The 17,527-nt window shown below is 33.3% G+C and overlaps 2 protein-coding genes across 2 annotated transcripts; one reads left to right on the forward strand and one right to left on the reverse strand.

The window, feature by feature from the left end:
• Positions 1-16: 16 nt before the first annotated feature.
• Positions 17-4,912, reverse strand: LOC101267146 (glycosyltransferase BC10). Its single transcript, XM_004245076.5, has 2 exons — positions 3,790-4,912; positions 17-893 (listed from the first exon to the last, which is right to left on the reverse strand). The coding sequence occupies exons 1-2, from the start codon at positions 4,315-4,317 to the stop codon at positions 255-257; spliced, it is 1,167 nt and encodes a 388-aa protein (XP_004245124.1). The 5' UTR covers positions 4,318-4,912; the 3' UTR covers positions 17-254.
• A 6,015-nt stretch (positions 4,913-10,927) lies between these two features.
• Positions 10,928-16,216, forward strand: LOC101267430 (protein EARLY FLOWERING 3). The gene is made up of 5 exons (XM_004245077.5): positions 10,928-11,676; positions 12,328-12,697; positions 12,817-13,129; positions 14,821-14,872; positions 14,974-16,216. Exons 1-5 carry the CDS (start codon positions 11,464-11,466, stop codon positions 15,958-15,960), a joined length of 1,935 nt encoding a protein of 644 aa, XP_004245125.1. The 5' UTR covers positions 10,928-11,463; the 3' UTR covers positions 15,961-16,216.
• Positions 16,217-17,527: the final 1,311 nt, after the last annotated feature.

Genomic DNA, 17,527 nt, shown 5'->3' on the forward strand with positions numbered 1-17,527 from the left:
ACAACTTGAAAAAAGATTTAACCTGCACGTCCAAACAAAACTTCAATCTCACATCATAATTTCATATCACATATACAAACGGGTCCATAGCTGTCACATTTTAGGCTAACTAACTCTGATGCATGTACATCATCGCAACAAAGTCCAACAATAAAATCAACATGATAGGGCAGATAATGGCCTATCTTTAACCTACCGGGGACTACAACAAGAAGAAAATACTCGGTATAATCCAAATATTAGATTTTTATAATCTAGAAACCTAAGTATTTTGGGGCTAGCAGAAACAGAGGTTCCAAAGCACTTGGAGCAAACTTCCTTGCAAACAGATAGCAGATTGATGTGTTTCGGTTGTTGTACGTACAGTTTTGTCCTTGCAGCATCCTCTTCATAAACTCTTCTGTGATATCTGATTTTCCAAAAGTGGCAGGGTGAGCTCCGCCCCTCGACCAGTCAACCCATGTTATACTTCTGTTTGCCAAGAGATTTGATGCTTCAATAGTCAGCATTGTTGGGAAGTAGTGCTCGTCTACGTAACATGCTGGCCTGCAAAACTCAGCAAACTTGGGGTAGAATATTGTGTCTTCGACTATGAAAAGGGCAAGCTTCCTACTCATTTCAAACCATTGTGATCCTTTGCGCCACTGAGAAACGTTAACCTCTGGTAACATATTCTCATCATAACGTCCTCTTCCATATGGTCCAGGATCATCAAATGCACCAACAAAGCTATGCTTTGACCGACTTATGTGCTTGTAGATGACATTGAAATTGTAGAGCGGAATGCATGACTCAGAAAGCAGAACAAACCACTCGTTGGAGATGTCGAGCAATGCATTTGCAAGGAGTCTTCTCTCGGCATCACACATACTCATCTTTCCCCATTCTGTCGCCTACTAAGAATGAAGTTACAACATCATCAGCAATCTACAAGTCACAACTAAGCTCAATTCCATTATAAAACATTTCTGAGAGAAGTTCCTAGCGAAGATAGAAAGACGTAAAACCATCCCAAAGAGACAGTCATAGATAACGTGAGATGACTACTAGAATACAAAAGCAGTCGTGATAAACCAGCGGCAGAAAAATAATATACCAAAAAAGTGAGAAGAAGAGAGAAGTTTTGCAACATCTCTGAAGATTTTCATCAATGCTCTTGCAGCAAGTTACATTAATGAAATGCTACTTGGTGAAACTATCATTCCCTGAACATTTATAGACCATCACAGAGGATTATTATATTACTATAATAGAAAAGTCTTGTTCGTTTGCAAGCTAAGTTGCTTCTTTAACAGTAAGTAAGCTGAGTGCTATGTGTTCTTTTCCTTTTTTTTTTCTTTTTTGGGGGATAACCGAGTTATTCCTGAGGGGCAGCAGCACATGTATCAAAACTCGGTAGATAACAGGCACGCCTCTACCCTTCTCCACTTAAATACCAGATATTTATCTGAATCAGGGTTTGAATCCCATGACATGCGCCTAACCCACACATTATTTGTTTTGACTTACTGGAATTACAAATGCTAATATGACATTATCATATACAACACTCATGCATAAGAGCTAGCGGTCAAACCTAATGCAATATGATTAGCCTCCTCATATATTTTTAAAATTCACTTTAAAAGCTCCTTGTTCATCATCCTGCTCACTTTCATACTACCTATGGGAAAGACAAGATCAGCTCAGATCAATGGAGCAAAAATCACGAAACAGAACATATAAACTAAAACTGAGAAGTATTAACACAAGGATACAAATGTAATGCAAAAGATACAGCTCAGACGATTTGGTGTTGGATGAAATGACTGACAAATATTAGAAATATTTGCTGAGGACAAAGATTTTCCAGGCAACCAAAACGATCTTTGACATTAGTTTTCACCTTCAAAATTTTCCCCTTGTCAGTGCTATTTAAAACGCTTTTGAAGCTAACAGTGTGAGATAAGAGGTTTGTCTGAGCTTTACCTATTATCAGAGCACATCCACAAAAACTTGAGCAGACAGTCCTAAACTTAGATCAAAACTTTCAGCATTTAATCTTTCAAGTATTCAGAAGTCAAGTCACCCACTCCAAGCTCAACTGTCAGGTGGCATGCCAAAATAGACAATTACACTGCAGGTAAGCGTGCTCCGGAGATATAATTTACAGTGAACAACTGAAGAATGACTTAAACACGCCACATCACTTCATTACTTCTAAATTTGGATGCCCATAGATTCAGATATATGGTGATACCAACAGAGGTACTCCCAAATCAAAATAACATCCACACAGATTCGAAAAATAACCATTTAGCAAGGAGATGGGAACTCACAGGAAACAATGACCAGCGAAAAAGAGACTTTACATGACTTGTTGAACATAATTGTCCAACAAGAACCATAGTACAGATCTTGATAGTTCATACTAGTCTATTAGAGTAGAAATCATAAATGGTATTGTGCTTACTTGAAAAGGTTGACTTGTTTGATAGGGTTTTGTTCATAAAGAAAGGCCTGCAGTAACTTGTTCAAACTACAGGACTTAAGATCTTAGAAGTTTTGATAACAAACAAGAGCTTCTACATTATTTGTTATCCCACTCAGTACCACCTTAATGGTGTACCTTTAAGATCAATCCATCATCTTTTTATTTGGTAATCAACTTCCACAATCAGATATGCTCATGAAACTGGATAACTGATACTTGCAGAGAGAATTTGCATAAACGTTCAAATCTCTTCTTCAAGAAGCTTACAACAATGCATCCCAAAATCCAATCTTCAGATGGTTTGCAAAGAGGAAAAACAAGGCCAAAAACCACATATTCATTAATTATCTCTTTTTCTTTAATAACCCTGCTGTCCAGGTATGTTTGTGTGCACCTTGACTGATTCCCAGGGTACCTACTACCTCCGTCCAGCACAAGTACCAAGAAACTTTGCCACCAATGCTTGAATTCTTAGCATCCGCTGAGATATGAACCTAAGACTTCACGATTCTTAACCAACTTCATAGACCACTAGGCCACACCCCCGAGTACATTAACCATTTCTTTAACATTATCGTACAATATTAGTTGATTGATCAGGTTTTCCACCTTAGATATGACTATACACTTCATCCGAAATGTTCGCAGTGTCCATCGTGATATATGGTAAAGTACCACTTTTGGGCATATGCAGTAGAATATGCTTGCCCAGAGCATAAATGAAAACATATAAGTTTTTCCTTTTATTTTTAGTTTTCATATGTTAATTGAATAACTGTAACTATTCAAATGTAATCCTACAAGTGAAGTTTCTAGAAGGTAGAATGTACGCAATTTTTATGAAGTAAGAAGGTAAATAATAATAATTTTAATGAAAAAGCACAACAATACAAATAGCTTATCTTCTCCCCAACTCCAATGTAAAAAATTAAATTTTAAAAAATAGATATATAGCCTAGCAGAATTGATCCTCCACCTCCAAACTTGAGGACTTCAGGTCATCAAGGGAGCAAATGGGGAGAGGATCACTGCAAAGGAATTGCCTTATTGGTCATGAAGAATAGATGAATTCCCTCAACACAAAAAGTAAACCTTGATGAATGAAGTCCAGTCATTAAGGAAGCATGAGTTGGGCTAACAAGCCAAAAATGCAATCTAGTACAATGTCAAGCCATATCTCTTTTGCAGGAACAAGTTACATGAACAGACGTAATAGAATATCAATTTAGATAGTATTACAAACTGCAGAGACTATACATACCACCACCATCATAAAAAACACAAAAACAAGAAAAGGCAAATCTGCAGGGACATACCTGGCTGGGAATTTGCCTCTTGTAAAACACTGACGAGGCTGGGAAATCAGCCTCAAATGATGGCAATGAATGAATATAAATTGAATAAAACCCCTGATGCCCCTTAAAAAACCTCTCCCAAATAGGTGCCAATGGCAATGGTCCTTTAGTCAAGAACATGAATGCAATCTTAGGAACCCTCTTAAACGGATACTTCTTTACCCTGGGCACCATTGAAGCCCTCCATAACAACTCTTTATCAGACATAGTATGTAGCAAATTAGATGGAGGATTAATCCAACTATCTAAATTTTTAGATTCTTCCTCAATACATGGCAATAAACTAGGCTTTATTGTAGGAACTATGCTATGAAATCCAAAATACTTGATCATATAAATACTAGCCACAGAAAAAGTAAAACACAAAAACAGAAACAACATCAGCAAGCGTAGCAGCCTTTGTGGCAAAGCCCTAGTTATGCCATTAGTCCTAGGTACAACTAATGGATCTTTATTCTCCTCCACCATTTGAACAACTCTGGATTGCATCTAATTAACCATCAACTGTTCCCCTTCTGGGTATCAACAGTCTAGCATAAAACTATTGATACCTTTTTCAAAACCCTCAAAAATTGCAAAACCAAGCTTCAGACTTAGTCAAATTACTGTAAAGACTGGAACTTTACAGTAACCGTTTAGAATTGAATGCAGAAGCTGATTAATTTGGAAAAAAAAATTGTGATGAAGAATTAAGAAAATACAGAGAATGGGCAGGACTAATCAACTTTTGACAATTTGTAAATGTTATTTAAGGAGATATAAATGGAAAAAGACTCTTTATTAGTCTAATCTTGACTAGTATGAGTTAATTTTGAGGCTGAAAGACCAGATTTTTAGGCATAAAAATGTGAAATAGCAAAGGTGGTAGGGGGAAGATTGAGGAGATGTAAAGAATCAAGATTCTGGTGGGAGGGAACGTGTTTGGAGAATGTTGGCACATCACATGCGCAAAAGAAGAGAGAGAGAGAGAGATCCCTTCCAACTTCAGGTTGGTGAGTTGGGTGGTGGGGTAGGTGAGGGTGGTGAAGGTAGACAGGGTGAGTGGGGTCCTTAGATGGGTTGAGGGTTTTTTCAAAGGTTTACTAAATGGGTTGGGGGAGGAAGACTAGAATATATGCAGATTTTATTACTGTCTCGTTAAAAATAGAGAGATTATTTTCAAAAAATCCTTGACTGAACTACATCAAACCTAAGTAAAGGAGAAAAAATAATGAAGAAAGTATATCAATTAATAAAAAAAGTAAAATAAAACCTGCTAGAAAGAAACAATACCAGGCAACCTTCTTATTAAATTATCTAAGAAGGAAAATAGTTTCTAAGAGTTATCATCTTTGATTTTTTATATTTTTTTATTGTGTATCTTTGGAAAAAGATCTGCAAACCATATGTTGTGAAATGAATTTTACTTCGCAAATATTGTTGCTTTTAAAATTCTTTAGTTTGCAAAAATGAGAGATGCATATTTTTGTTTGATAAAATAGTATGTCAAAATATTATAGTTGGAAGACTATTTGATAAGAAAAATATTTCTATATGATAAAGAATATGTGTTATTCTGTTTGGAGAAAAAAAAAGACTTTTGTAGTTTTGTACACCATGAGAGATGTTAGTGTGTCTGATTTTGGTAGACTTAAAACTTTTGTGGTCTTATACTCTGATAAATTGGACTATGCAATTGGTTGAAGATTATGAAAACTTCACATAATAAGTCAGTGTTTTACTTTTGATATTCTGTAAACTTCAATGTAATATACAAATAAATTGTACAATTTTTTTGTCCTTGTTGTTAATATTTAAAATACTAAGTAGTATGTCTATTTATGATAGAGAAAAAATACCAATGACTTAGAATTTGGATTTTGTGTCTCAAAAGAATGAACTTTGACATTGTGTAAACATTGTCAAAGAGAATTGCAACACTATAATTCTTTCATAGAATAATATTTCCAACATTAAAATATGTAGAAAAACTATTTTCAAATACTTGAAAAATATTTTTGAGATCACATTTGAAATGTGGGGGCTATTTGCTTATGATTAGACTTGGTGTCTAATTTAACTTTGGAGCAAAAGATATGAAATTCAATTATACTTTTGTATTATGTTATACCTATAAAATTCTTGGAGTATATTTGGTATTGTGGTTGTTGAGTTTCTCTATAACTAGTATATAGTGTGACTAGTATGGAACATCCAAATTATATATATACTTGTTCAAAATAATTGTGTTCTTTTATGGAAAAACAAATATCACTTAAAATGTTTTTTCATGAAAAGATGTGTCTATTATAATAAAAGTATTTGCATAGACATGAATATTGGTGAATAGTCATTTGTTATGTTTTTGTAAAAATAACATTTGGACTATATTGTCTTTATTGAACCCGATGAAACTTTGTTCATGGGTAGTTCTATAACAATCATATTGAAAGTTATGAAAATGTCCTTCTGAAAAGGACATTTGACAAACTAAACAATGTTTGTATCACACAAAATTGTAAGAAATAGGAACAAAATATTAGTGAGGAAAAAACTACCTCGTGAAGAGCTTTTCAAACTCAATGTTTTTATTTGTTCTACTTGCTTGAGTCAATGTTTGTGACATGAACACTTGGGACATGTCAATTACAAAACCTTGTCAGGAAAACTGATAAACTTAGAAGTTTTGCCTAACTTTGAATGCAATAAATAAAAATGTCAAACTTTTGTGGAATCTAAGTATGTTGAACATTCTTATAAATCTGTTGAAAGGAATTTTAATCCCTTAGAATTGATTCACACTGACATTTGTGATATGAAGTTAACACCATCTCATCGTGGAAAAAAGTATTTGTTACTTTTATTGAGAATTACTTTATAGATGACTGTGTCTATTTGCTGAATGGTAAGGATGAAGCAATAGAAATGTCTAGACAATGTAATATCGAAGTTGAAAATCAGTGTGAAAAAATATAAGAAGTGATAAGAATGGAGAGTATAAATCTCATTGTGCAGAAATATATTTGGAAAGTGGAATATCCATCAAACTACTGCCATATTCACCTCAATCTAATGAAAAACCAAACGTTGAAAGAAATGATGGATGCATTATTTATAAGTTCGGGTTTACACAAAATTTGTGTGGAGGAACTATCCTTACTTCAAAAGGGAACAACAAAAAGTTGTCTTTTTAGAAAGAAAGCGATTGTTTGATCAGAATACAATCTTTTCCATATGATAAATGAAAAGGAAGGAAATCCAACTTGAAATATTTCAAAAAGTGGGGGTATCTAGTCAAAGTCCAAGTTCCCATTCCTAAAAGAACTAAAATAGGACCTATGACTGTGGACTGTAAAGTTAGACTTGAGTAGTCTAAAGAAGGGTCTAAAAGACCTAGGAAATGAAAAGGATAATATATTTAATAAAAAGATTCAGAGGCTTAATAAATGTTAAAGTACATTTACTTCCTTTGAATATGATTTTGTAACATTTTCTGTGTCTTCTGTAGACTCATTCTTTGTAAAGATGATGTCAATAAACAATATTGGAAGTTAATTGATCTTCTTCAAGAAAATAAACCTTTGGATTCAAAGTAAATCTTTAGAAGGAAAATAACAGTTGATGGAACTGTTGAAAAATATAAAGCAAAACTTGTGTCAAAGGCTTTAGACAAAAAAAAGCCAAGGTTTTGATCTTGTCAATATATATATACTCATTAGTAATTAGAATTACATCCATTCGGATGCAAAAATTATTAGTGTGGTATATGGCCTTCAAATTCATCAAATGAATGTGAAAAGAACTTTCTTAAATGTAGAATTGGACGAAGAAATGTACATGGAACAACCTGAGGATTTTGTGGTTCCTGGTAAATAAAAGAAAGTGCGTGAACTTGTTAAGTCATATTATGAAATCGTCAAATCAGTATTTTAATTTTTTTAATCAGATATTAATCCTGGTCAACTCTAAGCTTATGAAGAACTCAAACTTCAATCAAGTTTCCAAAACACTCCCAAAAGCATTCTGTCGGTAAACATTGTGAACATTTAACTATACTATAAATCATCCTTTGACTATCCCAAATACTGACTTTGGTCAACCTTTCTAAGTTTTTAACTTTCAAACATAAAAACTATCTCGGAGCATATGAAGTCAAAACTAACGCTATAGGAATGATCAAATAGAAAAAATAAGAGGAAAATACAAAAAAATCTATATATGTCCCTATAATTTACATTCTACATAACTTAGGCATATAATAATATTGTATTTTGACCTGAGGATCGTTACATATGTCCTCAGTTTTTACATCCTCACCAATTTTGAGAAATTAGATACATGAACCTTGCATCTTCTATATCAAGTTAGACATATAGTCACCTGAGAGGCTTTTGCTTTTGTATACTTAGTTACTTTAATAGTATTGATGTATTCAATAAACCTCGGGGATAAATAAATGTGAATTGAGAAAGTATCTGACATCTTTCTACTGTTTTTTAATTGTAAGATTTACCCAAAAATTAAAACGACAAAGAAACTTTTGTTATCAACTAAGTGTTTATTTTATTAAATGAAAATAATAATTATTATTATTATTATTATTATTGTTATTATTATTATTCGTGTGGTCACTCATTTTCTTTCACTTTAAGTTATCCATTTGGCTAAACAAAATTACTATTCATATTTACTCAGAATAAATACTTTAATTGATAATGACCACGAAATTTCAAATTTAATGAGAAGTAATGTTTCTAATTTGAAAAAGAACTTATTGCTTATTTTCTAACTCATTCTTAAAATAGTAGTACATGCAAATATGAATATTATATCACATATTTAATATATATATATATATATATATATATATATATATATATATATATATGATCGAGCTTATTCATATATGAATTATCCTTAATTTGCTTTAGAGATAATTACTTAGAAAGTAAATTGACCCAAGTACATCACTAAAACGGGTCAAGATTTTTAAACATAACCAATTTTTGCTATTTACTTTGTTTAAAAAAGAATGATTTTCTTTTTTATTTTGGTCAATTTCAAAATGAATGACATCTTTCTTTTTTTGGTAACATTTTAATTTTATTTTTTCACGTGACATGTTTAAGACCGCAAATTTAAAGGATAATTTTATGCATTTTACATAACTTTAAATTTGAACCACAAGATTCAAAATCTTATTTATTTTCTTAAACTTCGTGCCAAGTCAAACTAGATAATTCTTTTTAAAACAGAGAAATCTATTTTTCCTCAACGTCCCCTATGCACCAAATACACACACATACTCTCTCTCTCTCTCGATATCTCTCTCGATTATGTATTGAGAAGCCTAAATATGAAATCTTGGGTGATTTGGTGCAATTTAAACTTTTGAGCTGTTTTTGGATTAATTTGATGCTTGGATAAAAGGAAGTGGATGAAGTTCATTTTTTTGTATATTAATGGATAATATTGTATATTATTGTATGGGTGTATAAATATCTCAAATAAATTTATATAATATTGTATATTGAGTTCTTAATAGTGTTTATATCAAGATTTAAACATTTTTCGTAAAAAAGTATATATAAGAATTTTGTATATTGTTGTATACCAAATGTATATCGTTGTATATCAAACGTATAAGATTTCAATAGGAAAAATTACATAAATTAATATATTTTTAAAAATAATTACTGATTTTAGAGATACTTTTTGTTATTACCATTTATAGTAATATTGTGATAAAACTATAATATGTATTAAAAGTGAATTATGTGTGCAATATATATGAATTATAATTGTTTTTTTAAATATATTATGTTTGTTTGGTAAAAAATTATCACATTATATTATAAGTGTATTAAAATGTGTGATAAATGTATTATCTATCATTAAAACTTGTATTATATTTGAATAATAAATTTATCTTTGTAATATGTATTAAACTTGTATTATAAATGAATTAAAAGTGGTCAAGTGAAAAAAATGTTATTGCTATAAATGGTAAATATTTTTTATCATAGTATATTTATGTAAGTTTCTCATTTAAATATGTTGAATAGAATGCATGATTAAATAGGGGAAGATTGTGCATTATACCAAACTATTAATTCAAAATAAATGTGATAACTACAATTTTATTTAATTACAACTCGCTGCAAACACATTGTCATCCGTCTCTCTCCCCTAAATCTCGCTCGCCATTCTCAGTTCTCCCTCTCGCCTCTCTCACTCTATACAACACAAATGTATAAATTGTGTTTGTATAAAGCGAGAGAGACTGTACATACAAATACATATATTTCTCTCATATACACTTATATTTATGCCATTACAAATCTTCCTTTGTCTGTTCTCTTTTTCCTTTCTCTCTAGATTTATACAAATACAATGTATAATTTGTGTTTTTATAAAGTGAGAAAGAGATTTAATATACAAATACAAATATTTTATCTCGATTAAATTGTATATTGACTCGACTTAATTGTGGGCAAATTCAAAATTTATGCAGATATACAAACACAATCATTAATACATATACATAACAGTTATATACATCCAAATATCTAACCGTTATACATATACAATTTATTTCTCTCCACTCTTCGCCCTCTCTCAATTTCTCTCCTAATTTTGCTCTCCATTCTAACCTTACACAAAGAACATAGACATATACAAACACAATTTTCATAGACGCAAACGCTTGATTTATATAAATCGTTGTGATTTATACAAATCAGATATTTTGCTATAGAGTGCAAATAGCAAAACTATAGCTATAAAGCACAAATATAATATTTATATTTATTATTCCTAAAATTTATGAAAACAACTATACACGAGCTTAAAATTCTATGAAAAAAATTATATTACTAAATAATACTATAATAACTAATATATATTTTCTAATAGGACCAACCAAACAACCTTTTACCGGCCAATTGTTTATTACCAAAAGCAAACTCTTATTGACGTATACAAAATTGATATTGAAACTAATGACTTGGTTATTACAGATTTGAGACAAAAGTTGCACTAAAAAGCGTTAGAAAATCTTATCTTTTTTCCAATAATAATATACATATATATATATATATACTTTTTTTTTAAAAAAAAAAAAACAATCTTTCTAGGTTCTCTCTATGCTCTATCCATAACTTGGGTCCCCCACTTAGGCACTTTTGTACCCCTTTCCTCTTTGATCTTTTGTTTTGACATTTTAGGAATCCCTAATTCCCTTTTTTTCTGAGAATCAGTTCTTGTTTTTGGCTACTTTAAATTTGCTTGGCTCTTCCTGATTCTTATCATTTCCCAACTGCAGATATTTTACTGTTCAAAGTTCATGTCTTTTGCAGGATATTTCAGAAATATCTTGATTTTGAGGTGAAGAGTCGGTTTTTGGGTTCTGGGTTGGTGGAATTATGTGATTTTCTTGGTGGGTTTTCTTTGTTGGCTTGAAATTTTGGTGGGTTTCTCTGTTGTGTTGTTTTGCAGTCAAGAAACTGACTTTTTTTTTGTTTTGATCTGTTAGATTTTACTGTTTATGATGGAAAAAATTTGATCTTTTTGAGTTCTTGAGGGGGTGGTGCTTGTGAATTAGTTAATTTGGACTGTGTTTGATGAATCTGTAGGAAGGTTAGGAGAGGAAAAATAATGAAGAGAGGGAAAGGTGAAGAGAAAGTTATGGGGCCTATGTTTCCAAGACTTCATGTTAATGATACAGATAAAGGAGGTCCAAGAGCACCTCCAAGGAATAAGATGGCTTTATATGAGCAGCTCAGTATACCTTCTCAGAGATTCAACTCTGGGGTTTTGCCTCTTGATCCTAACAATACTTCAAAGATGGCCCCTCCATCCTCAAGCCAGGTAGAATAAGTTCTCACACCTATGTGAACGTGATATGTCTTTTTGAATTTTCTGTAGTTTGATTTATTGTTTTGAGTGGTTGTTGGGTGTTAATTATTTAGCATACCTCTGTCCTCTTGTGTTACAGTTAGTTTCTGTTTGAATTTTTAGCTTTTGTTTCAAGAATTAGAGATTATAAGGGAAGAAAATCCTGTAGTTAGTGTATATGTTAATGTAGTAATATTCACTTAACTTTGTTTGACTTAAGTGCATTCCTTGACATATCATGGAAGGGTCAATTGTTCTCTCTGTATGAGTACAAGTATTTCTCTTTTTGTATTAACTTGTGTTGATCATCATCTGGATGTGCCTGATCTTTTGATTTGGGAAGTCAGTATTTCCATCAGAAAGATGTAATATTAGCTGTGTCAATGTTGTATTTTTCCTTGGATTTGTACTGGGGTCAGTGAAAATGTGAGTTTGACATTTATAGTCCCATGTAATTATGTTCTTAATCTGTGTAGTGATATTACTGCTGGGCTTTTAGAGGTTTCTTGATGTTAAACCATTTCTCTCTGGGGCTATATTCATTGACTGTGTAGTTCATCAATAGCTGTTAATTTACTGGTTCGTTGAATTTGTAAGCTGACTTGAAGCGAGTACTTCTTGTAGGGGAGTGGGCATGACAGAAGTGGATATCTCCCTATACAACACCCTCCATCTAGACGTCTAGCTGATAAACCACCTGGCCACAGTTCCGATCCCAGTACTCTCTTGCAACAATATGAATTGAAAAAGAGAACAGAAGAGGATGACTTTACGGTCCCCATCTTTGTTAATTCCAAGCTCGGTCAGGCCCATGGGAGTCATAATGTGAATATGGAAAAGCTCTCACCCTCTGGTCAACTGTTTTGTCCTAATAAAGAGTTGGAAGGAGTTACACATCTAACATTGAGACAACAGCGCAATAGCCAAAACAAGGAGAATCTCAAATGTACTCTTGCTCGTAGAGAGAAAACAACCTCAAACTCTGCATCCAAGGGTAAACTATCTAGATTGTCTTCTGATACAAGTTGATAAAGATTTTGCATTTCACACCAATATATGAGTCTTCTAATGACTTCCGTACATTATCTAAGTCCAACCTTTCTTAATGACCAGAATGCAGATTGGATCCTCAGGTTGGTTGTAGTAGCATACCTGAACCTGTTAAGGGAACATATGATGGCAGTTCGTATCCTAGGAAAGAATTTGTATCAGAAGAGCAGTTAACTGCTAATGATCTTGTTAATGATACGGAATCCCAGGAAGACAGGGCACACAAATCATTACAAACAGGAAATTTGGACCGAGGTGACGACTTATCTGAGACTTCCAGAGTGGAATCTATTTCTGGAACAGACATCTCTCCTGATGACATTGTAGGAATAATTGGCTTAAAGCGTTTCTGGAAAGCCAGAAGAGCAATTGTCAAGTAAGTTCGTGCTGCGTTCAGATTGACATTTAATATCCTTGTCAGATCATGCAAACTATCAAATATGTAGCATTCCTTTGCCAGTTGGGTGGAGAAATTTTATTGACTAGCTTTTCTTTAGAGTGACTTTTATTTTCCTGATGGTTGTACTACCCAGTCCCACTAAGATCATAATTTGCAGCGTGAGACAAAATGAACCCCCTTGTATGCATCCTCGTGGTCCTTATAAGTATAAGGGTATGCTCTCTGATATATTTCATATTCTATAGATAAGATTGCGCGTGTGCTGTTTTAAAGCATGTGTTGAATACAAAGGATGTTTGTATACCAGACACTTCTTTTCGTTGGTACCTTTTGCGTAATAGCATATTTATTTCTCAGCTGCTATGTTTTTAATCATGACTTGTCCATCAATATCTCCAGAGCCCAAATGATCTTTTTTGGTGACGTGTCTTGCCAATTGATGAATTTTGAGTACATATTTAGGGATCTTGAAGTCTTTATAAAAAAAAAATGTTTGGGCGTGTAAATGGTTGTGTTGTGAATAACAATCTTGAGCTTTGTAGCATTTCTTGTTCATCTATTTGTTTGCCTGAGTTTTTTTTTGTTAGTCTTTACAATATTTTATCCAACAATAGGGGGAGGAAAGTTTGTCTTTGTAATCTAAATTTGATACAGTATTGCTATATTTAGGCACAATTGGATGGGATCTAGCCTCTAGAATACTACTTTGGGTAGCTTTTATATTCTCTTAGAGATGTCAGTGGTATCCTATTGCTGGATTAGATAATGCCAAATTAAGGCTTTCCCTGGTATCACGCTTTTCATGCGTTGGGGCTGAACTAATTCTTGAAGGAAACGTATGACATGATTGTAGGAGTTGAATGACTTTCTCTCTAGATACCGTCTGATGGTTTCCTCAAAGTGGCAATTATCGTTTACAACAGCCCTTGAAGGATTTCAGTGGTGGATCACCTTCATATATAGCAGTGTGGGGATCATGTTAGACCATATACTTTGTGCAAGGTGAGCTGGCTGGCACTGGAGCATTTTATTGAATATTGACTGACGATTTGTTATATTCTGCTGGGACTTCTTTTCCTCTTTGTCCTTATTCTTGTGTTGTAAACCACTCTTTCTGGGAACATTAACTCGTTTATGGTGGTGGCATTGGTGTGACAAGAAGATAGGCAACTAGCATGTTAATTGGGAATAAACTATGAAGGATAATGGCTTTAAAGAACACTGTATGTGCTATATTTTGGTAAAAGTTTTGATCATCTACAAAGTGGGAGGAGTTTCCAAACATATCTTAGTCATGGCATAGGCTCCGCTAGGGATTTTGAGCTTTGTGAACATCAGTTCATGTGAATATGACATGTTTTTTGCGTAAGAGAAATAAATTTAGTGGCATTTTTTGGTCTGAACTGGTGGACTAGTGCAGAACTTCTCTTTTTGCATACGTATTGTAGACTACCTCTTTGTAGATTACGATATTACTATTTGGTGTTAATTGACTGTAGACACTTTATATGTTGTGTGGCTTAGTCTCTTCAAAATGATTTTTCAGTTGTCTTGTTATATTTAATGTAGTAGATACTTTTGACCTCATGCATTTGAAGAGATAATCTCTTTCTATTTATTATTTGCTCTTTTCTTTAACTGACTCTCTCTCCATTGTTTTGGTACAGCCAGCAAAGAGTGTTTGCAATCCAAGTGTTCGAGTTGCATCGACTAATAAAGGTAAAGCTACTCCAGTGGCTGAATATGAATATATGATCTATAAATACTGGTTTTTGTGCATTAATACGTCACTCATGCATTTTTACCTGTTGTTTTAATAGGTACAAAGGCTCATTGCCGGGTCACCAAATAGTTCGCTCGAAGATCCTGCTTATTTAGGCAAACCTTTAAAGAGTTCATCGATCAAAAGACTTCCATTGGACTGTATTGTTAGAGAATCTCAAAGTGTTCTGAAGCGCAAGCATGATTCTGAGAAGCCTCACTTCAGGATGGAACACACTGCCGAAAGCAATGTGGGAAAGGCATCTCTCTCTACTGTGCAAAATGGTAGTCAACTCTCTAGCCACAAACCATTTTCAGGAACTCCACTGCCTACACCTGTAACAAATGATTCTAATGCGGGTCCTTGGTGCTTCCAACAACCTCCCGGGCACCAATGGTTGATCCCAGTGATGTCTCCTTCTGAGGGACTTGTATACAAGCCATTTCCTGGACCTGGATTCACGAGTCCTATTTGTGGAAGTGGGCCTCCAGGATCGAGTCCAACAATGGGGAACTTTTTTGCTCCAACATATGGAGTTCCTGCTCCTAATCCTCACTATCAAGGTATGGGAGTTCCTTTTGCACCTCCGACTGGTCATGGTTACTTTCGGCAATATGGCATGCCAGCTATGAATCCACCAATTTCATCAACTGCTAGTGAAGAATCGAACCAGTATACCATGCCTGGTTTACAACACCAGTTTTCTGGAGTAGTTGATGACGTCAACATTCAACATCAGGACTCAAGTAATGTTCTAAATCAGAAGAAAGAAAATGTCCCGGATGTTGTAAGGTATCAATCCACAAAAGATAATGAGGTACAAGCCAGCAGTGCAAGTAGTCCTATTGAGACAGCAGGAAGAAACATGCTCTCTCTTTTTCCCACGTCTCCAGTTACTGACAACCGTGATGGTAGCCCTCAGGCTTGTGTGCCTGATAATCCAGCCAGAGTTATCAAGGTTGTACCTCACAATGCAAGGTCTGCTACAGAATCCGTAGCTCGGATATTTCAGTCTATACAACAAGAGAGAAATAATATGACTTAGGTTTAACACATCTATAAGTAGCTTACCTTGTGAATATGACCATTTGCTCATCCTGGCAAAATGTAGTAGTTTCAGTCAATTTGTTGTATCTTTCTTTTCTACAGAAAGTATGTAATAGCTGTATTTTAATTTGGTTGCTGTAGATAAGCATACCTGCAAATTACATTGTATGTTTGCCCAGTGATTGCTTAGTTCAGCTGTTGTATGCTGATGAAGTCGATTGTCAATCTATTGAGTTGATATTCTTACTTTCAAATTGTATTTTTTACCTTTGAACATCTATAGTACTATGGAGCAGGATCAAAAATGTTCTCTAGTGTAGTACTTATTAAAATGCTGTCCTATGTCTAACAATACCCTTTTCTAACTAATGATGAAATGACAATTGATGAGTTATTTAATGAAACAAGTTGCAATTTCCCTTATATTATTGGTCCACATAAATTTGGAAAACATAGCATGGGTTGAAGAGCAGATAAAAATGTGTTGCTTCACCAAATAGTTGATAGTGATGAACTGTAGATATTGATGATGAAAATCACAAAATAATTTTGTAACAATCGAGAGGATTTCATATCTAAATTTTGGGATTATTTACAGGTGATTTTGAGTTGATCGAGATTGAATTTGTCAGTGTATACTTCGTTTTTACTTCATATATATTCAACTTTTCAAATGTATAGTCAGAAATGTCAATGTTGTCTTATCTAACCTAACATTAATACCTAAATGTCTCATATAACTTGATTTCATTTCACATTTTTACCCTTCAACTTTGCATGTTCACACATAGACACTTAAATTTGAATAAAATTGAACCACATATACAAATAATACACAAAACACAAATTATCCCGTAAGATGCCAAGTATGACATGTGTAATCTGTTCATTAAACTTCATACAAGTTTAAGTGAGTTAGAGGACACAAATATAAAATGAAACCATATTAAACATATTATGTACTTAATAACAAATTATCAATGTATAGAATTGTTATTCTTAAGCCGGACTCATAAATAGATCTTCCCCCTAGGTACTTCAACTACGCCATTTTTTTATTGAATTATTGAACCACCCATAATTTGTTTTTTTTAAACACTGCTGGCTGATTTTGATAGACTTCTCTATTGTAAATATCATCAATTGTGTTCGTATTGTAATGATTTTGATTGAAGGAATGAAGATAAACTCTGTGTTAGTCTCATTTGTTTTCTAATGTGTTCAAATGACTTAAAGTAAAACACAATTATTCTCGAACATTTTCACTATCAATTGGATTAATGTGTTCTGGAACAACATATGCATCATCTATTAATACCCTTCACAAAATTTGATTCAATATCAACCACCGGTGTTATAAAAGAACAAATTATGGGTGATTCAATGATTCAACAGCAAAATAGCACAATTGAGGTACCTGAAAGGAAAAACCCAACAAATTTAGGGATCTATTCATGTATTTGGCTGTACTCTTATTTATAAGCAAATATTAAGGTCAAATACATAAACAGATCCCTAAACTCATTGAGTTTTTTCCCTCAAATACCTTAACTATGCTATTTTTC

Source organism: Solanum lycopersicum, chromosome 8, assembly GCF_036512215.1.
Source record: "Solanum lycopersicum chromosome 8, SLM_r2.1".
In the NCBI taxonomy this organism is placed as follows: Eukaryota; Viridiplantae; Streptophyta; class Magnoliopsida; order Solanales; family Solanaceae; genus Solanum; species Solanum lycopersicum.